At 39.8% G+C, this 22002-nt stretch overlaps 1 protein-coding gene and 4 non-coding genes across 6 annotated transcripts; 3 read left to right on the forward strand and 2 right to left on the reverse strand.

The window, feature by feature from the left end:
- The first annotated feature begins 265 nt into the window (after positions 1 to 265).
- Positions 266 to 399, forward strand: LOC115101493 (U8 small nucleolar RNA). Its single transcript, XR_003859297.1, has one exon. It is a non-coding gene; the product is annotated as a U8 small nucleolar RNA (small nucleolar RNA).
- A 339-nt stretch (positions 400 to 738) lies between these two features.
- Positions 739 to 820, forward strand: trnas-gcu (transfer RNA serine (anticodon GCU)). Its single transcript has one exon. It is a non-coding gene; the product is annotated as a tRNA-Ser (tRNA).
- Positions 821 to 1219: 399 nt separating this feature from the next.
- Positions 1220 to 1293, forward strand: trnat-agu (transfer RNA threonine (anticodon AGU)). The gene has a single exon. It is a non-coding gene; the product is annotated as a tRNA-Thr (tRNA).
- A 466-nt stretch (positions 1294 to 1759) lies between these two features.
- Positions 1760 to 1841, reverse strand: trnal-uag (transfer RNA leucine (anticodon UAG)). The gene has a single exon. It is a non-coding gene; the product is annotated as a tRNA-Leu (tRNA).
- Positions 1842 to 2080: 239 nt separating this feature from the next.
- Positions 2081 to 13069, reverse strand: LOC115101294 (uncharacterized). 2 transcript variants are annotated; one of them, XM_029620662.1, is made up of 6 exons: positions 12645 to 13069; positions 5696 to 5794; positions 4877 to 4934; positions 4591 to 4623; positions 3285 to 3442; positions 2081 to 3096 (listed from the first exon to the last, which is right to left on the reverse strand). In XM_029620662.1, exons 2-6 carry the CDS (start codon positions 5786 to 5788, stop codon positions 2425 to 2427), a joined length of 1014 nt encoding a protein of 337 aa, XP_029476522.1. In that variant the 5' UTR covers positions 5789 to 5794; positions 12645 to 13069; the 3' UTR covers positions 2081 to 2424. The 2 variants fall into 2 exon arrangements, with proteins under 2 accessions (XP_029476522.1, XP_029476524.1); XM_029620664.2 differs by lacking the exon at positions 5696 to 5794 and having other exon boundaries at positions 12645 to 13065.
- Between the last annotated feature and the right edge of the window lie 8933 nt (positions 13070 to 22002).

Genomic DNA, 22002 nt, shown 5'->3' on the forward strand with positions numbered 1-22002 from the left:
CAATAGGAAGGCTGGTGGTGCTGAGATTATGCTAATATTCGCCGCAAAGCATTCTCATCAAATAAGCAGAGGATCTTGATGTTTCATGACATGTGCGTATATATAACGATAGGCATACAAAATATCAACTTTTGGATGTTGCTGACGTGGACTTAAAATTAGACATATATCAGAATCGTCTAAAAAAAAGTGTTTTAACCTTGTAACCATGACCTAAAATGACTTGCCACGCATACTTGACCATTGCTGCCGTGTTCTCAATCCATCGTCAGTGAGGTATATCCTTACCTGTTACTTCAGAAAAGAAGTATCAGAACATGATGAATGGAGATAGATGAGAAATGATTATTCTCACCTGGTCCTCGGAGAAACGCAACACTCCGAGGATCCTATTCTGATTAATTGACGACGTTAAACGTTTTGTTAAATGAAAATCACACGTTTTAAAACGGTAGTTATTTTTCGCAATAGTTTGTAATAAATAAATGTAAGTGCCCGGTACATCTAGCCAATTCTAGCGAACTGATTTGAAAACTTGATGACTTCCGCCCATGCACACATATAAGATTCCCTAAAAATACGCCATTTCGAAACTTTTTTGCAGCAGGTTGTAATTTACGCAGCAGGTTTGGAGAATTAAGTTATGGGAAATAGTATTGACGTCTCAAATTCGTTAGAAGGCAAAAATAATGTCATTTGTGAGATATTCATAAACAATATGCAAGAAATGTATGTGGTGACGAGGTGGCCGAGTGGTTAAGGCGATGGACTGCTAATCCATTGTGCTCTGCACGCGTGGGTTCGAATCCCATCCTCGTCGGTAGAATAGATTTTGTCTTGGATGTGAGATCTGGAATTGTAGTTTGTTTTCGTTTCACATTGCATGTTAATGTTACGTAATAGCTCAATTTCTAAACGAGTATTTAGGGAAATTAAATTCATGGTGATTTTTGCAAACAGTGCGGTGATTTACCTCTATCGACATGCAATGTAGGCCTCTCAAAACCTTTATAAATCAGGTACATTTTCTATATTTGACTACGGCAATTACAAGACTGGGTCATAGCGATACAATTGAAATGCAGACGGCTACTTTATTGCGTGACCTGTAATAAATAACATTATATTAATAAATATAGACTGAATTACGCTATAATGTCGTAAAATTTAAATGGATGGACAGCGTACAAAAAACATTTCGCTTCTTTTTTTCACCAGTGGTGCCGTGGCTTAGTTGGTTAAAGCGCCTGTCTAGTAAACAGGAGATCCTGAGTTCGAATCTCAGCGGTGCCTTTTACAACAGAATGTTGCTAAATTAGTCATTTTTAAGTGCTTTGAAGTATACACTAGCTATATTCCTACAGTCGCTGTTATATGTATTCCACCATGTTTACATGGTACTGAACGAACAAACTCTCACAGAAATATATGTTCATCTATGATTCTCAAACGTCAAATTTCGAAGTGTTTAAGGTTACATTTAGGCACTAACTCCGGATTTTTAAGGTTATGTTTAGGCATGAACTCCGAATGGTTAAGGTAAGGTAAGGGTTAAGATTTAGGTTTAAAACAAAAATATAAAAAAACTACTTTCTATCACTGGATTCGAACATACAACCGGAAACAGCAGTTTACCCCAGCAAAAACAATACCTACTCAAAATAACACACTGCAAACCCCAATCTCCCGACGTCCTCGGAGATGTAATGGCGGTCGAATAATGACTTGAATCACGGGTGGCCTGGCCTAAAAACTCAAATGGCAGCGGTGGGATTCGAACCCACGCCTCCTGAGAGACTGGAGCCTAAATCCAGCGCCTTAGACCGCTCGGCCACGCTACCTTACAGAAAGTCAGGAGAAATGTTTTTCAAAACACAAGTCAGTCAGCTAGCTTCATGATAAGTTAATAATTTTTGTGTTGCTTCATTGTCCCTTATTACATACTCACTGGCACACACATACTGTATGTCGTCCTGCTAATTACTCTAGCTAGCATTAGTTTGTAGAAACAGCATCCAAATCTAACAAAATGCACACAAAAAAGTAGTACTATTCCTACACATTTTAAATCTACAAAACAGACTGTCCAGATAGATCGTTTAATTTATACTTTCAGTTCTCACCGCTGGAGGGCGACCTTTTACCACAAACAATTTCAAATGGGACGTGACACTTAATTTTTGTTAATATTAATTGATAACAGACACACAAGTTGAATACAATATATTATAAGTCCGTTGTCTCTACAACTCAAAACAATATTCTCTGATGGAACTGAGAAATGTCATAACATGTGGGGAAATTGTTGTGTTTGTGTACAATTGTGTTTATGGTTTTGCTCACAGTCCGACCTAAATTACCTTCTGTTGTATTGCAGTACTAATGTGTTATGTTTGTACTTAGATAAACAAAACAAAAAAATGTCTACTGGGGGTCAGGTGCTGGGTCGGAATAGTGGTAAGGGTCAAAAAGGTCACGCCCCCAATCATAAGGGTCAGAAGGTGCTACTGTCTCCTCGGTAGCCATTTCTTCTTCCTCCTCCTCAACAGGGGCCACCACAACAAGTGGGAAAGTAGGGGGTGGTGGTGGCTCAGTCACCTGGACAGAGCGAGGTGGGTGATCGATCAGGCAGTCAGGGTCCCAGTAAGGGTCGCAGTCATACTCCATCCCTTTAATGACAATGGGAGAAGGAGGTGGGAGAGACTTCTTAGGAGGGGGTGGAGGTGGGAGAGGTGATTCAACAGCTGGCTCCGCAGGTCCGGCAGCGGCTATGACCACCTTGCCGGTTTGGGGTTTGCAGGTAGGGTTGTAGCGTGGGTCACAGAGGACTGGGATGGCCCCTGAAGGCAGGTAAACGATGTGAGCTTTACAGAGGGGGTCTTTGGGGTTACACAGATAAAGGACATCAGCCTCAGTTAGAGAAAGTGATGCTGGTGTAGTAGGAGGGGGCTGAGTGGTAGGAGGCACTGTGGTGGTGGTAGGTGGAGGGGTTATCACACCCAGGGCATTCTGGTAGCTGGAGGCGTCTGGCCCATAGACCTGCTCTAGGTGACGCATCTGCTGATACAGTATCCTGATCTTGTCAATCTCATACAGCTGGGAGAAATGGAGAGAGAGAGATCCACACAGGATTTGAGAATGAGAGGGAGGGAAAGAGAAAATAAGTAATCCGATTGGTTGAGGGATGGACAGATGACAAGAACCTGAATTAAATATGGTTTAAGATTCATTATAATGCTGCAATAAAATTCAAATAAATCTCATGATGTGCTCCCTTTACTCACTCCTTCAATATGGCCGATGCTGTTGTAGAATTTGTAGTAGGACTGGAAATCAGGCGTGCCGCGGTGCCACTTGGGGTCCGGGTTGACGTTCCGTTTGGAGCGTGACTGAGACAGGAAGCCATGAGCCTGAGCAGAGTCGATGCTGACCTCCCCTACAGCTGCATTTAATGACAGGAATCATGGTGGGAGAGAGGGTGGATGGAGACAAAACATTTAAGCAAAATAATTAGAAAACCTCTTTCTTTCTCACACGCGTGAACAATCTCTCTCTCTCACACACACACACACACACACACACACACACACACAAATCAAAGAGTAGGCTACCCAGTAAAACAAGCATGTGCCGATGTTGTATTTTCTAATATTAGGGTCATTCCACGAAATGAGTGCCTTCTGCATCCCTTAGATATTTTAAGTAGAAAAATATATCGAATTTTAAACACCTGCTATATTAAATGAAGTGCATTTTAATATAGACTACATGGAGAATTCAATAAATCTGATTTTGAATACGAAAAAGCATTTAGCATTTTGACATGTCCCTCCATCAACCCTGTGTTACTTCTAGGAAGATTTTAACCCATTTAATCCCCAAAGTTTCACCATCTTTGTAAAGCCCTAGTTATTATTTTGCTTTGACAAAGTTATTTCTGAAGATTATTATTTATTTCATGTGATTAGTGTTCATTTACGTTTTTCCCTCATTTTAAGGTCAACCCTGTTTTGTGAACTGAACTCTCGTTTTAATATGGTGAAACATTTTCTCATTTTTTCAAAAGAAACTTTGAACATCTAATAGTCAAATCATAGTGTAAATGCAGGTGAGCTGTTTTGGCCATTTTTTGGTGTTTTGTGGTGGGAAACTGAGGGTGTCAAGCTTAACACATCAACCCTGTTACCCATAGACAGACATGCTAACACATCAACCCTGTTACCCATAGATAGACATGCTAACACATCAACCCTGTTACCCATAGACATGCTAACACATCAACCCTGTTACCCATTGATAGACATGCTAACACATCAACCCTGTTACCCATAGACATGCTAACACATCAACCCTGTTACCCATAGACAGGCTAGAAATGTTTTCACAATTTCATTTATTTTGTGCAGCTTGCAGTCAATGGTTACTTTAATTAGCACTTAAAAGGCACTAAGTCTTTCAACCTTTTGAGATGGGAAAATGTGTTTTTTTATTAAGTTGAATATGTGCTCATTATGACAGAACGTTCCAATCAAGTTTTTTGACCAAGTTACACTTCTCAAAATGCACACAATTGGTGGAACGACTCATTACTTCTAGCCTTCAGAGGTGTAGCATCCAGCAAACCTGCAGAGAGGGATCAGGGGTAGAGGAAACAAACAGGGTCAGAGGAGGAGAGGTGGCTTTTGCTCCGGAAATATCTGCACTCAGAACTTTATGAAAACAATATAACATTTTCTATTTCATAAAAATCTCTTTGCATTATCACTTGCATCTACTGAAAGAATCTTACTTTTGCAATAGAAAGATAATACCCCATTCTATAGGCTATATTTAGTTGCCATCTAGGCATAAATGTTGGTTTAATGTGGAAACAGACCTGGCAGTAGGCAGTATAGTGTCCCCGTCAGGAGAACCTGAACAATCATCCTTGCGCCCTGGAGAAGACACAGGAAGAAGCATGACTGGCGTAAAATATAGCTTGAATTCTGTTTTGATTATAGAACACACTAACATGCTCACCCAGTAGAGTTGTACTGGTATACAGACCAGCTGCATGTGCCAGGATGATCAGAGATAAACTGACAATTCACAATGCTCCAGTTCCTCTCATATTTGAAACTACGTCGACATTAGCCTGTACTACCTGCATAAAATAATAGCTAATCTAGATGACTTCACAACAAGATTTTAATTTACCCCATGAATCAAATCACTTCAATCATCATTGTTGTTCTTATAACAGATTAATTACATTACACAGGAGCCTAAACTGGAATATAAAGATTTTCCCACTTCACTACAGAAAAGGCTGTTTTAGGTACGCAATCAACCTTTCCCAATAATGATAAATATATGAATTGAATTAACCTAGCCAGGCCTCTTGACCACCCTAATGATCAAAGTATATATCATATTAAGTACATCATCTGCAAATCATATTCTTACTTACCTGTACTTGGATCTCTTCACAGTCTAGTCTCAGCCAGACAACTTTACAGTTCATAAATACTGTACTCAACACCACTCATAATTTGGGTGCTTTCCATTGGCTATTGACCCCAAGTAACTCCACCCCTTGTACCTCCACCATCATTTTCTTCTTGATATGTGGAAATTATTAAAGCGCTCATTAAGCGCTATTATAAGTGCGTACACAAGGGTAATGAAGTCAAACTTCAAATGAAATCCAACGCACTGTACAATGGTGACATCCAGGCACCCGCGGAGGGCTGAAAACGTGCACGGGGAGGCAAGGTTCCTTGATGTTATGGCCCCACTCCAGCAGCATATGGTCCTGTTAGAAATACTCAGAAGAAGATCTCAACTCACAAATACATTGTAGGCCACCTCTTTATGTCATATCACTACCAGTACGGTATGGCATGAACCTCATCACCTGACGCATGCATGTAGGTCAAATTTGTTCATACATTTCCCAATACAGAATACTTTCCCAAGTTTTTCAAAAAGGTCAAATACAGCCATTTTTATCTCAATATCAAATCATTTCTGGGTAAGAATTAAGTATCTTACTGTGATTCTTTTTGACCATTTTAATTTAAAACAAACAAAAACAGCTTCTTAGCAAGCAATTTCTCAAGCAAGAATTTTGCTAGGACTGTCAGGGAGTGTTCTGAGTGGGGAGGGGAAAACGGAAAATTAGCTGTTATTAGCAGAGGGGGTTGGAACCATCTTTCTTATTGGTCTATTAACTAATTTGCCGCATGGTGATGTCACCATGGAAGGCCAAAACTCCCTTCCACCATGACATTTCAGACGGTCTTTTCAAACAGCTCAAACAAAAGGGATTTACCATTATTTTCACAATTTCACATATTATTGCAACCTCATAGTATGACAATATATATAACACACAATAAAATCGTGTTTTTGACTGCACAGGGCCTTTAAGCTCTGTTCAGATGTGTGTTGGACTCGGAAGGGGGTAATACAAAACAGCTATTTTCCTGATGAAACCTGGTTGAACGGCAAAAGTAACCCCTTCTCACAAAACAGATGGAGTTTTCCGTTTTAACTTCTGTTACTTGGCAAATGAAACATTTGGTTGTGGGTGTACGGTTGACTTCTGTTTCAGTAAATACTGCTTAAAAAGTATATCAAAACCGCTCTTTACCACCTTGTTACTAGAAATGACAACACCTGCGTTTCTTTGATAGTCAAGTAAATATTTAAGACCGGCTAAAAGTACATCGAACATAACCACATAGCACCCATATATGTCATCAGTAACAGTTTGCACTGTCAGACATTCAAATTCTATGGCTCTAGGTTACGTTTCTTTTTTACCCTTGCTTTGGGGAATTTAGCCAGGACACCGGGGTTCACACCCTTACTCTTACGATAAGTGCCATGGGCTCTTTAGTGACCACAGAGAGTCAGGACATCCGTTTAACCTCCCATCCGAAAGACAGCACCCTACACAAGGCAATGTCCCCAATCACTGCCCTGGGGCATTGGTAGAAAGGAGTCTACATGAGAGAAATGAGCATAGAAGGATACACACACACACACACACACACACAGCAAGCTTCTGTCAAATTGCTGTCAGAGATTACATTGCGCTACTTTACGATCACCCTGAGGGAGACAAATATCACAGAAAAACATTGTACGTCTGTGATCTTTAAGGAAAATACAGGTACCTTGTCATCATGTTCTCCACCGGGAATTGAGAAAGCACAGTGAATCACTACTCTTCATAAACCAGACAGGCGCTGTGGCAAGGGGCCTCCATGTTTACATCTTTACTTTGATAACACAGTCACTACAATCTAAAACACATAAAATTAGTATTAGGCCTATTTGTAAACCTATAGAAATGATTCTTAAAAAATGTATTTTTACATGAATGGAAAAGCGGGACTGAGGGGTGGCAATATGTCAGTAAGGGACTTCATCTGGGTTGTAGTCGTGGCAGAGGCCCCCTGAACAGGCAAGAGAGGCACTTTAAGGAGGCGGAGGCATCTCAAAGAGGTGCTTAAAACAGGTGTGAGGGGGGTGGGGTAGGAATCTGAGATATGCACTGAAACAGTGGGGAGACCCTGACAAGAAACATTCTCACCATAATAATCATATATAATATCCTGTAATGATACAGCAGTGGATTATAAACCACTTTCATGGCCAACCTGTCCTAACCAGTATATCCCCCACCCCCTTCAAAAAACAAACATTCCAAGGAAATGTTTGGGGCGTACAATAAGACAACATACTACCATTATATGGCAGACAGTAGAGATGACTAATATATACTTTTGTGATAATACTGTTAAAAGGTAGTCTTTTCCAGTCATGTGTTTTTGATACCTCTACAATGCTTCACATTAGGGATAAAACACTGGGGGTCAATAGTATTTGGGGTTTTAGGCTGGGTATCTGTAAAGCACTTTGTGACTGCTGATGTATTTTAAAAGACCTTTTTTAGATTTGATTGATAGATATAAACATCAATATGGAATGAAGTTCAAAATATGTTATTCGTCACTGGCCTTACAAGTTGGGATGTTGTAGCAAGGAGACTGCTATCCTCGTCACGATCAAGGGAATCGATTGTTATTGCGAAAACTTTGGTTAGTTGTCAACGTAATAATAAGTGCTACTTTGATTTACGAGTCAACATTCAAAGCTGTATTATTATAAAATACCTTCCAGCTACAGTCGAGTTCACGCCATACTTCGACAACACCTGGGGTGGTAAACTACAACTAGACAGAGTCTCAATGCAAGATGGATAGGGTCTGAACAAACACTTTATTTATCACTTCTTCATCCAAACATACACTTCACATTTCTAATACCTTGTGTAGTGTTTGTCATGTGATCTTACGGTCTTACACTAAACTCCTATCTGTATGAGTTTACGGGCCTGTTTGCGCTGTCCCTTCCCATGTTGGTCACATGCTTCGTAAACAACAGCTGTAGTTCCGCTCCAGTGGTCGTGCTCGGCCAGTGCCGTCAGACCGAGACAAGTGCAATGCCCCTTAAGATTGCTGGCAATTGCCCACGACTCCGCCTCTCAACACAAGCTAGTCTTAGTGGCCCCATTTAGAATGTAAAACCACATAGAAGCATAGTTAGAAGCATAGCACATGATCAGCAACTAGTTGCACTAAATTCCAACAAATTAGACAAAACAGAAATGACTGCTGGGATGTTCACACTAGAGATCCCTGGCAATGTTATTTGCGCCAACTGTGACCAAGGAATTCTTACCCTCTGGTGGAACTGGCTGAGTGGTGCACCTTATGAGTCAGAAAATGCTGGTTTTGCACTAGGTCTGATGAGTTTATCTACTTGCACAAACAGCACTTTGGACACCAAGGGGCATAATGAACTAGTTCAATGGATGCCATCAATTTCAGAAAATATGTAATTGGACAAATAGAATGAAGTAGACTTCTTGTTGGATGACCACGTCAGAGTTTAGCAGATAGGACATCTGCTTTGTGACAGAAGTGCTCACATTGCGGTAGGTATAGGGAATAACCATTACCTGCACTGTAAGCACTTTATTACACAGTAGACACGCTCCCCACAAAGCACCAGCACAGAACATTCTCAGTAAACCTTGTGAAGCATCAGGGGTCTCCACACATTCATTCAATGAAATGTCATCTAATTAGGGGGTGAAGTGTTAAAAAGATGAAAGGAAATGTTTTATGTATAGACTCTTCCAATTTTCCACAGTCCACAACACTTACGGATGGTCAATTTGAACCAATCCTAGGAATCTGAAACCAGGCATCGAGTTGGCAGATACAGTGCCTTCAGGAAGTATTCACTCACACCCCTTGAGACTTTTTCCACGTATTGTGGAAAACGTATTGTTGTGAATTTAATATGGATAAAATTTACGATTTTCTTGTCACTGGCCTACACACAATACCCAATAATGTCAACGTGGAATTATGTTTTTTGAAATGTCTTGAGTGAATAAGTATTGAACCCCTTTGTTATGGCAAGCCTACATACATTTAGGAGTAGAAATGTGCTTACTTCTTAGGGATAGGGGGCAGTATTTTCACGTCTGGATGAAAAGCGTGCCCAAAGTAAAGTGCCTGTTACTCAGGCCCATAAGCTAGGATATGCATATAATTAGTAGATTTGGATAGAAAACACAGTTTTTAAAACTGTTAGAATAATGTATGTGAGTATAACATAACTGATTTGGCAGGCAAAACCCAGAGCACAATCCATCCAGGGAAACATTTTTGTTGAGGTCATTGTGTTTTCCAATGATTTTCTATGGGAAACCTGATTTATTAGGGCCCAGATTGCAGTTCATATGGCTTCCACTAGATGTCAACAACACTCGGAAGGTCTCTAGTATTTTGATGCGCGTGATCAGGAGCGCGCTCCGTGTTATTTTTCTTCGGTATTGGAAACAGATTATCCCGTCTTAAATTTTATCGATTATTTACATTTTAGGATACCTGAGGTTGGATTAGGAACGTTGTTTGAAATGTTTTGACCAAGTTTATAGGTAACTTATTAGATACTTTGTAGTCATGTTGGGCGAGTTGGAACCGGTGTATTTCTGAATCAAACGCGCTAAATAAATGGACCTTTTGGGGATATAAAGAAGGAATTTATCGAACAAAACGACCATTCATTGTGTCACTGAGACATTTGGGATTGCAAAAAGAAGATATTCAAAGGTAAGGCATTTATTATATCGTTATTTCTGACTTTTGTGTCACACCTGCCTGGTTGAAAATTATTTTCATGTGTTTGTTTGCGGGGCGCTGTCGTCAGATAATCGCATGGTGTGCTTTCGCCATAAAGCCTTTTTGAAATCTGACACAGTGGACGGATTAACAAGAAGTTAAGCTTTATTTTGATGTATTACACTTATATTTTCATGAATGTTGAATATTAATATTTCTGTAGTTTGAATTTGGTGCTCTGCAATTTCACCGGATGTTGTCAAATCTATCCCGCTAACAGGATTGGCGCGTTAAGGGAACACTAAGAGGTTTTAACAAGTCACACAATAAGTTGCATGATAGTGTTTAGTAAGTATTGTGGAGTACAATAAATATTGTTTAACATGATTTTTGAATGTCTACCTCATCTCTGTACCCCACATACAGATAATTGTAAGGTCCTTCAGTCGAGCAGTGATTTTCAAACACAGAATCAACCACAAAGACTAGGTAGGTTTTCCAATGCCTCGCAAAGAAGGGCACCGATTGGTAGATGGGTAAAAAAAATAAAAGCCTACATTCAATATCCCTTTGAGCATTGTTTAGTTATTAATTACACTTTGGATGGTGTATCAATACACCCAGTCACTACAAAGATACAGGCGTCCTTCCTTTAGTTGCCAGAGAGGAAGAAAACCATTCAAGGATTTCACCATGAGGAGAATGGTGCCTTTAAAGAGGAACTGAAAGTGTTTTAACTACATTTCAGAAATAAAACAAAACAGACAATCATAATACCAGTCAACAATATCCAATTCCCAGTTGATGCTACAAAACCAACTTCATAAGAGGTTTTAAAAATACATTATATTTGACAAAAAATTCCATGACGTACAGTAGGGCACTGTTGGCAGAATAGATGGATGCAGTTCAATGCACGATTAATATAATTCACCACTACATTTCTTGGTAGTCCAACAAATATTGCTGTTGGGTTGTAAATCACAGCTGGCCTGGTACATTGTTTGCTGCCTTCACCTATTTGGGATGCACGGTTTCAATGACTTAATATATTGGACAAAAACGGACAAATGTAACAAAGCTTGGGATTGTCAATACAATGAAACTAGCAAAGGCAATGATCACAAGTCATTCATGTGGCTAATAGGCTAGCATATATATTTATGTATCTATTTATTTAGCAAGCTAAACACACAGAGCCTAACTTTAGCTAGCGTAGCACCACGTATCATCGGGCATATTCAACAGCGTTTAAGAAATATTTTACCTTCAATAGTGTTGTGATCAAGCCATCAATGTTTTGTGATTTTTGATGTCATAAATGTCAGTGGAAATAACATTACTACTATAAGCTTTTTGATAAACGGTTTACCCCCCCAAAAAAAACACAAAAAAAAAACATTATTGGCATATGATCCCCAGTTATTGGCCACCTTACTATTTTGTTCAATTACAAGATACAGTGAGGCAAAAAAGTATTTAGTCAGCCACCAATTGTGCAAGTTCTCCCACTTAAAAAGATGAGAGAAGCCTGTAATTTTCATCATAGGTACACTTCAACTATGACAGACAAAATGTGGGAAAAAATCAAGGGGTGTGAATACTGTCTGAAAGCACTGTATGTCCCACAGATCCAGGCCAGGTGCAGGTACTGGGGAAATAATATTGTATCCACAACATTGGGCATGTTTAGGACTGAATAGCATTTAATGAGACCACAATCTCAAAGAACCTTAATAATACAACATTCATTGTAAAAAAAAAATGTTGTAGCCATGAACCTGGCTTGAACTAATTGGGGTGGGGAGTTGGTTAGAGGTTGATTGTAAAACAAGCGTTTCACACACGTGACTATCCCCTCCCTCTCGCATATATCTACCTGACAGTCATGTAGTAATAAATGTATGCGCTATGCAACCTTATTAGAGCGCCAGTATATATATTTCCGAAAATCTAGCTGGTTTCGAATAAATAGGTTTCAGTGAGCAGTCAATTATTTGCCAACACACTGATTGTGAAAGTACACTTCTAAAATTAGGTAATAGATTACACATCACAGATAAAACAATATAACTATCGTTAGGTAATTTTTGCTAGATGAAATTAACCTGGTGATGCACTTTCAGACCTAAACAAACGTTGGGATTATTGAGATTTGTCCTTACAAATTCAGCTAACATTTGTGCCACTTTCTTCAGGGGTAGCTATTTAACGTTACACTCCTAGCTCAGAGATCCCTTTGTTGTGTAGCTAGCTAGCTAACGTTAGCAAGATGGATAGTGGCGCGTTTAGGTTTACACGCCTGATACAACCAAGTTGTGGACAAGCTCCATAGCTCAAATTGCCTAAAGACTTGAGCGTGCAAACAATTTAGTTTGATGATCAAAGCAACATCGAGGCAACAAAAACAATCGAAAATAGGCGCGCATGCCAAACCAAAAACAATTCGTTACTAACCTTTAACTTGACTTAAAAACGCAGACTTTGCCGCCGTTTGTGCGGCTCACTTCTTACCAGCCCAAATTCCACGTTCTTCACAGAACCATTCACACAATCGCTCCAACAGCCGCTGTTTTGGTAAACAAAGAAGCACATGGCTTCACAACCATGGCGATATTCTTATTTTCTTCCGCTCATCAAATAGCTAGTATCTGCACTCTAAATGTTTTTGACCTTTCAGACATCTCAAAACATGTTGCTTTAGTGAAACTTCCGTACTTTATCAACGAAACAATACATTTTTACTTGCAAAAATATAAACGTCTTCAAAATGCTTTTTCCATGTTGCAAAACAGGAATGTATTCATTACTCAGATTCCGTTGCCAAACATTTGGCAACAGAACCCGTTTACTTCAAACGGAAACGATAGCTTATATTGGGTCAAATGCAGGTAAACCCCTCCCGGTTCCGTTCGACGTTGTTTGCTTCCGTTTGGTTCCTAAAGTAAATGGTATAATGTTTCCGTTACAAAACCAACAGACAAAACGTTTTGCAACATAATTAGCGTGATGAATTACACCCCAGGGCGAGCAGTGAGTCGTCCGCAGAGATCCCTGCCCGCGCGTACAGGATGGATCTTGAGGGGATTTGATTAATGTCACGGTGCACTTAATCGAACTTCCTCAGAGTGACGCATAGGGTCAGTAACTACGTACAACACTTCGATTGTACTTTTTTAAATACATTTTATCGCTCGCGGGTCATCCCCTAATAACAATATATCATTCCCAAATAATGTTCTTAACCCATTTTAGAGGTTCAAATGTATTGGGACAAAGGTATGTCTATTAAAGTAGTATTTGGTCTCATATATGTAGCCCGTAATGACCTCATCGAGTTTGTGCTCTTTGTTTTGGTTGTGTTTCAGATTATTTTGTGAAGATAATGGTACATTATGTCCTTTTGGAGTCACTTTTATTGTAAATAAGAAACACTTCTACATGAAAGTGGATGCTATTGTGATTATGGATAATCCTGAATCCCCCATTCAGGATTATCCATAATCACAATAGCATCCACTTGTGTTTGGGCATCTGTAACTTTCTCACTCATCATTATTCAAAATGAATTCAGGACTATCCGTAGTCATGGTGGCATCCACATTCTGTAAGGTTCTGTATTTATTTTATTAGTCAAACTTGTGTTCTGTTTCTTTGGGTTCTTGAACTTAGCCCTGTCTTTCATTTTTGTTAATTGATTTCACCTGTGTTAGTTACTCACCTGGTCTCATCAGCTCCTTATTTAGTTTGATTCATTCTACTTGTGCCTTTGTGAGGTATTGTTCGTTTTGACTCTACTAAACCTTTTCCTAGCTCGTTTGTGAGAACCAGTTATAGCATTCAGTCCTAGTTTTGATTCGCCTGCCTGTTTATGGCCATTGCCAGCTTTCTGCGAATGTGTAATAAACACCTGCTGCCCCCTGCATGTGAATCTACACCTTTTTCTCCCTGAGTATTCATTACACATTCATGTAGGAGTGTTTAGAAACATTATTTTCTTATATACTCCAAAATGACCATTTCTATTGGGCACAAAATCGGGAGTCTGTGATATGGGGGTTGGAGACATGTTGATTATGACATTACTAAGAAAAACGTGTATCAACAATGGCAGCACTGAGCCTTGCTGTTGAAAAAAACACATCAGTGTCCGACTTTCAGCTGTAGCTTATGCACCTTCCCCGATTTCACTCGACTGTAGTCTGCAGTCGGGTGCTTCAGCCGTACCATTCAAACATTCCCAATATTGTATCCTCTATACAGCTCGCCAGTTTAGTAGTCCTAAAAAAAGAGTTTCTTCGGCCATTCCTACGGGGAAAGAATAGTGTTTAAGGTCTGATGTTAACACAGGATTAGGAGATCTTATATGTTTTGATATGAGATAAGTCAGTTAATTGCAGTCCCTTAAAATACTAAGTACCTCTGGCACCTCTCTCATTTGTAAAATTATATTGTGGGGCACTTAAACATTTATTTTGTGAATCTTTCTTGGGCATACCAAGTGTTTGTTGTGTGAGATAATAGGATATAGGACAATAATGGTTTCTATATGTTACTATTGAAGGAATTTAATTCCTCTGTTTTAATTCCCAATTAAAATTAAACACTCTGTCAATTCATAAGAATTTGTAAGACCCTTATTTTATAGGAATGGACAGAGCCCGGTCTTAAAGTCAAATAGCAGCCTTTATTCAAGAGAGTACTGCCACGATACAGGTTACCACAGGTTATATACTGAAAATGACGTCATTAGTTCCAACACCACCGGGGCCAGAATAGCCTTCCACATCCGGTCCCCTACCAATTTAATACAGGATTAGGAGATCAAGGTTTTGATATGAGATAAGCATTCTAGCCAGTCTGATTAATTTGTACCAAGGAACAGACAGTCATTGTTCTACTCTTGACCACATTCACACACATTATATTCAGTACCAGGATCAAGAAAGAAAATGCATACATATACAGTCACATTTAGTATTCTGATTAGTACATATACAGTAACATAATAGTATTCTGATTAGTACATCCTGATTGAAATGTATACATAATTAGTCATTATAGATAAAAAATTCCCTTAACAGTTACATATTAATGAAAAATCGCTTAAATAAGCCTGATTTTGGCCTCGTGTTCTTTCGTGCGTGCTTCATACCTGTGGGAAACAGTCAATGAGAATGATGGCTCCAACATAGGCTACCCTCACTCGCCCACTATTCAATTAAGACTATTTTCGCAGATCATTTGTTTACCATTAGGCCTATAGTAGAGCGAAAGCGTGCAATGTATTCGACAAGTAATGCTAATCTAGTATACATATTTATTTGACTCCTTTTTCTCCCCAATTTCGTGGTATACAATTGGTAGTTAAAGTCTTGTTTTATCGCTGCAACTCCTGTATGGACTTCGGAGAGGTGAAGGTCGATAGCCGTGAGTACTCCGGAACACAACCCAACCAAACAGCACTTAATCCGGAAGCCAGCCGCACCAATGTGTTGGAGGAATCACCGTACACCTGGCGACCGGGTCAGCGGGCACTGCTGCCGGCAGTGCGTGATGGGCCAAGGACACCCCTGCCCGCCAAACCCTCCCCGAACCCTCCCCGAACCCGGACAACCCAGCTGGTTGCGACAGAGCCAGGACTCGAAACCAGAATCTCTAGTGGCAGTGCTTTAGACCACTGCGCCACTTGGTTGGCCCCAAGTAATGCTAATCTAATTAGAGGGGTCACAGCCCCCGCCCATTTCTACAATTTATCTTCTTAGAATGTGATTTTAACCTAACCTTATACCTAACCCTAACTCCTAACTCTTAAATTAAGACCAAAATTCGAATTTGTGTTTTGATCAATTTTTACGATATATCCAATTTAGACTTTGTGGCTGTGGTAACTAGTGGAAACCTAGAGGCGCAGTTCTGAAATGTTTAAGAAATTCAAGAATAGTTTTTCATTTTCCTTTTAATATCAGCCCTGCCTCAAATACATTTAAGTAATAAACATTTCAGAACCTGGACCAAAACTGGATTATGCCAGTGTAGTATACCAGAGGGAGGCAGAAGAAAACCGGAGGACTATGGAATGTTTTAACTGATAGCAGAGATGCTGCATATAATAACGAGATGATCTTGTCTCCTCCATAGAAATGGGAGTCGTTGCCCCAAAGGCGGGAAGGCAGGTCGTTTGTTTATCGCGGTGTATTCCCGCTTGGGCCGATTTTGACTGGAGTGGACGTTTTTCTCGGCCAGAGTGACAACACACACACACACACACACACACACAATAACGTATGCACTATACATACACATTAATTTATTACTTTAGATATGTGGTGGAGAAGGGGGCTGAGGGCACACAGTGTGTTGTGAAATCTGTGAATATATTGTAATGTTTTAAAATTGTATTAACTGCCTTAATTTTGCTGGACCCCAGGAAGAGTGGCTGCTGCCAATGGGGATCCATAATAACTACAAACTCAAAAGCCTGTAACAGAAAACTTGGACACACAGGTTCGATTTCAAACAAGGAAGCAAAATATAATCCATTGTTCTATTGTTACACCCATATTGCTGTTTGTGGTTTTAGGCTGGGTTTTAGCACTTTGAGATATCAGCTGATGTGCTGGACATTTGATTTGATTTGAACGGTTTTGGACAGATAGTTCTGATGGTATGGGTGGGATGATGAAAGTCATGGACCTGGATGGTCTGTGGTGAAAAGGAAAAGGGGAAGAAAATGGCCCTACCATAAGCGCTGCTGACAGCAGTGGTACTTCTAGTGTTGAGGACGTGAAGAGGGTGAAGGAAGTGAAAAACAGAAGTAATGATGTGTCGGAGTGGAAAGTTATAATCGTGTTTGATGCGACCACGGGTCTCATCTACACCCTATTTGATTAACCAATGCTGTTAAGAAAGATATAGGGGAAGTCACATTAGCCCAGTTCATTGGTAATGGTAGAATGTATATACTATATATGTATATAATATTTTGTTCTGACCATGTTCAGCAAGGGAAGATTCTGAACATGAAAACTCTCAATGGGAAGAAAATCACAAGTCATGTCCCTGGAGCTTCAGCTAATTTGAGGGGGGTCATTTCTGGGGTTCTACTATCTATGTCCATAGAGGATATAAAATCAAATGTAGAGGGGGGCATAGTGGTTGAAGCCAAAAGGCTGTTCAGAAAGAAAATGCGGACCGAGCACGCCCCCATTCTCATCGACAGGGCTGTAGTGGAGCAGTTTGAGAGCTGCAAGTTCCTTGTGTCCACATCACCAACACACTATCATGGTCTAAACACAATAAGACAGTTGTGAAGAGGGCACGACAAAACCTATTCCCCCTCAGGAGACTGAAAATATTTGTCATGGGTCCTCAGATCCTCAAAAGGTTCTACAGCTGCACCATCGAGAGCATGGTTGTATCACTGCCTGATATGGCAACTGCTCGGCCTCCGACCGCAAGGCACTACAGAGGGTAGTGCGTACGGCCCAGTACGTCACTGGGGCCAAGCTCCCTGCCATCCAGGACCTCTATACCAGGCGGTGTCAGAGGAAGGCCCTACAAATTGTCAAAGACTCCAGCCACTCTAGTCATAGACTGTTCTCTCTGCTACTGCACGGCAAGCGGTAACGGAACACCAGGTCTAGGTCTAAGAGGCTTCTAAACAGCTTCTACCCCCAAGCCATAAGACTCCTGAATAGCCAATCAAAGGGATACCCAGACCCCTCTTTTACGCTGCTACTCTCTGTTTATTATCTATGCATAGTCACTTTAACTCTACCGACATGTACATATTACCTCAATTACCTGACTAACCCATGCTCCCGCACAATGACTCTGTACCGGGACCCCCTGTATATAGCCTCGCTATTGTTATTTTACTGCTGTTGTATAATTATTTGTTACTTTTATTTTCTATTTTTTACTTATCTATTTTTTACTTAACACTTATTGTTTCTTAAAACTTCTTAAGCATTGTTGCTTAAGGGCTTTTAAGTAAGCATTTCAGCTGTTGTATTCAGTGCATGTGACAAATACAATTTGATTTGATTTGAGGAGTGAAAGCTTGTCAGTATTATTAATGTTTGAAAAGGTTGTACCTAAGAAAGTACAGATAGGCTTCCTGGCTTTCACTGTTAGAGAGTTTGTCCCACCTCCACTAAGGTGCTTTAAATGCCGAAGAATGGGACATGTAGCGGCTCTGTGCAAAGGAAATAAAAGATGTGCAAAGTGTGGAAGGGAACATGATTATGGTGAATGTGGGAACAATGTTAAGGTTAAATGTTGTAATTGTGGAGGGGAACACAGTTTAGCATTTGGTGGATGCCAGGTGAAGAAAGAAGCAAGAGATGCCCAAAGATATAAAATCACTCATAATGTCTCTTATGCAGAGGCTGCAAGGCAGATTGGTGGAACTATTAGGCAGAATGATGGAGACCATAGGGTCCGTCCTGGAATAAGTGGACCTACTGTAGGAAATGTTGCTTATGTTGGTCCAGACACGGATACGAGACCTGCTCAGAAATCTTGCTCTCACAAATGTGTCGTTTCAAAGGACACCTTAATAGTTCATCAGATTGACTTCAATAGCCTTCACTGGAAAGGTTATCAGACGTGCCAAGTTGATATGTTGACTTCTAATGATAGAATGTCTCAGTATGATGTTAATAAGAGTTATGGTTTTTGTTATCCTTCAGTGGAATGCCAGAAGCCTTATTGCTAACGGTCAGGAGTTGTAAGAAATATGTAATAGATTTAGAGATCCAACCTGATGTGATTTGTGTTCAATAACATGACTTTGACCACATCTTGATTGTATTATCCCTGGTTATTTTTTTTCAATCAGGTCTGATATATCAATTGGACAGGGTGGTACTTTTTCTACATTCATAAGAGAAGGTCTTGTATATCGTAATATAACTGCCCCATTTGAATATGAATGTGTGACGGTGGAAATCTACAGTGCAGGTAGTAATATTAAGTTACACAATTTTTACAACCCTTGTCGTCAACTACCTGAAGCAATGTTTGATGAAATAGCAGGAGAATTGGGCTCTAGAGAGATATGGTGCTACTGTTGCCTCTTCTTTGGATGCTGTTTTTACCAAAAATGAGATGCGTTCAGCCTTAATAGGCTTTGGAGATAAAGCCCCATTTTGTGATCAGTTGTGCTGTAATTTTTAAGCATTTACCTGATGAGGTCATGCCAATTGTTCTCCTGGGATTATTTAATAAGATTTGGAGTGAGGGGGTTATACCTTCTGGTTGGAAACGTGCAGTAATATTACCTTATGTAAAGCCTGGTAAGAACCCTTCATGGTGCTGATAGTTATAGACCAATAGCACTGACTCTAACTTATGAAAAGATGATAGTCAATAGATTGTCATATTTCCTGGAGCATAGAGGTTTATTGAGTCAATGTCAAAGTGGATTCAGTAAAGGTAGATCTACTTTGGATGCATTAGTAAAGATGAGAAATGAAGTTGAAAAAACTCAGGTCATGAAAAAAGTGATGGCTACTGGTTTTTTTTCTCCATTTAAAAGGCATATGACACTATGTGGAGAGAAGGCTTATTGATTAAGATGGAAAGACTTGGTATTGGTGGGAGATTATATAACTGGGTTTTGGTCCTCTCATTTAATCGCTCTTTTTGAGTTAAAATTGGATCCATTTTATTTGATGACTATGGAGTTGACAATTAAATTCCTCAAGGCAGTGCTATCAGTCCTATTTTGTTCAACATTATGATAAACAATGTGTTTTCAAATATAGGCAGGGGTATTGGGGCTTCCCTATATGCTGATGATGGAGCTATTTGGAAGAGGGGAAGGAATGTCTCTTGTGTGATCAAATCTTTTCAACAAGCTACAGTGGATGTTGACAGATGGTCAATTGACTGGGGTTTTAAATTGTCTGTGGCAAAGTCTTGCTGTATATTCTTCTTGAAGAATAAAAGTTGCTGATAATATACAGTTGTTTCTGTATGGATAATCTATGGGGAGTGCAAATATTCTAAGTACAAATATTCAATGAGTGATATACATGGAAAGATCATGTCATAAATGTTTAAACAAAGTGAAAGAACGTGGTGAATCTTATGCACTTGGTCTCCGGTTATGAATGGGGTGCTGACAGACAATCATTGATGGATATTTATAGAGCTCTGATCAGGAAAACAATTGATTACGGATGTATAGTTTATGGAACAGCAGCAAAGACTTCGTTTCAGAAGCTGGACAGGATCCAGTATATGGCTTTAAAGATATGTATTGGTGCATTTAAATCAACATATGTATGTGCCTTACTAGTGGATGCAGGTGAGATGCCTTTGGATATATGGCTTAAAAAAAATGTAATTAGCTTATTGGGTTAGGTTGAAAGGATGTGAGGTTGAGCATCCCACTGCTACTGTTCTAGATGACTGTTGGGAATATACTAGTAGACAAGGCAGTGGTTTTGGTTGGAAAGTTGGAAAGTTTGCTGATGAGTGGTTTGAGGGAGATGGAGTTTGGCCCTTCTGTGGTGATAGAGGATGTTCCTCCATGGTTACTCCCAGATCCTGTTGTTGATCTAACCTTGGTATAGAAAATGAAAGATTGGTCAGAAGTCAGTGATATAGGAAAACTGGTTGACAATTACCAGTGGTGACCCGTCATTCAGGACAGTTTTGAGCCCTACATATTTGGCCTGTTTTGCATGATATTTTGGCATTAATACATGTCACATATCAGTTTGCAAAAAAATATGGAGCGTTGCACCGTGATTAGCAACGCCAAGTCGAAGGTAGAGCTCGAAAATTCTAGCTCCTTGGGTGCTGCCATAGAGTTACATTAGAAGTGCCCATCCAAGAAGGCTCAAAGTCATTGGCCACAGATAAAATGATGCCAAATCACTTTATATCTACAGTAGCTTTGATTGGACGGATCATGTCAACATCATACTTTCTAAATCTTAGCTAGCAGTCATCATCATGAATCAAGTCGACAATCTACTGACAAATCCTTTTTAATCCTTATCATATGAAGAGAAATAATGAAGAGAATTTATAGATAAAACGTATCGGTGCTCATCGGCCATGGACATAAACATTACACAACAAGTTGGAAATCGCAAATTCAACAATGAGTGGTTTGGAAGGAATCAGTGGCTAAGTGCAAGCATTGCAAAGCAATCATTAGCCTGCTATTGTGTTTGTGTTTGTGTGGTCCCAAGTCTAAGATTAAGGGTTTCTTTTCCTAGTTTAAAATTATAAACATTCAACATTGGCCATGCTGTCAATGGAGCATGATTTGTGCCGTACTCCAAACAACTGTTAACTCAGAACTGCAAAATCTGACTTTAGTGAGTTCAAGACAACTGGGAACTTGGGAAAAACGAGCTAGGACTGGGAAAATACGTTTTGAGTTCCCAGTTGTCTTGAAAGCACCATAAATCCAGAGAATGGCAGACTTTGATGACAAATTTGCCCACGGTCTGCCGCCAAGGTGAGTCCAAAAATGTATTGTATGGTGCTGCATAAATTATGTAATATGCCACTACTACACCCATTCTCTCAATTCCGCTTAAGACATTGTACATTGAACTCTTCATTACATTTGATTGGCAAGCATATGAATGGTTTGTGCCTGGAGTGCATGGTCGATGAAACAGTGGATCATGTGTTGTTATATTGTTGTAAGTATGTTGAAGAGAGGGAAAGATTGAAGTTTAGGGTCATTGAGGTCAGTTGGAAGGGATTTGGGGGATGGTGGAGGGTCTTAGAAGTTAGTAAGGCTCTTTTTTATTTTCTCAGTACTGAGTTAGGTAGGAGGATT

Source organism: Oncorhynchus nerka, linkage group LG19, assembly GCF_034236695.1.
Source record: "Oncorhynchus nerka isolate Pitt River linkage group LG19, Oner_Uvic_2.0, whole genome shotgun sequence".
NCBI lineage: Eukaryota > Metazoa > Chordata > Actinopteri > Salmoniformes > Salmonidae > Oncorhynchus > Oncorhynchus nerka.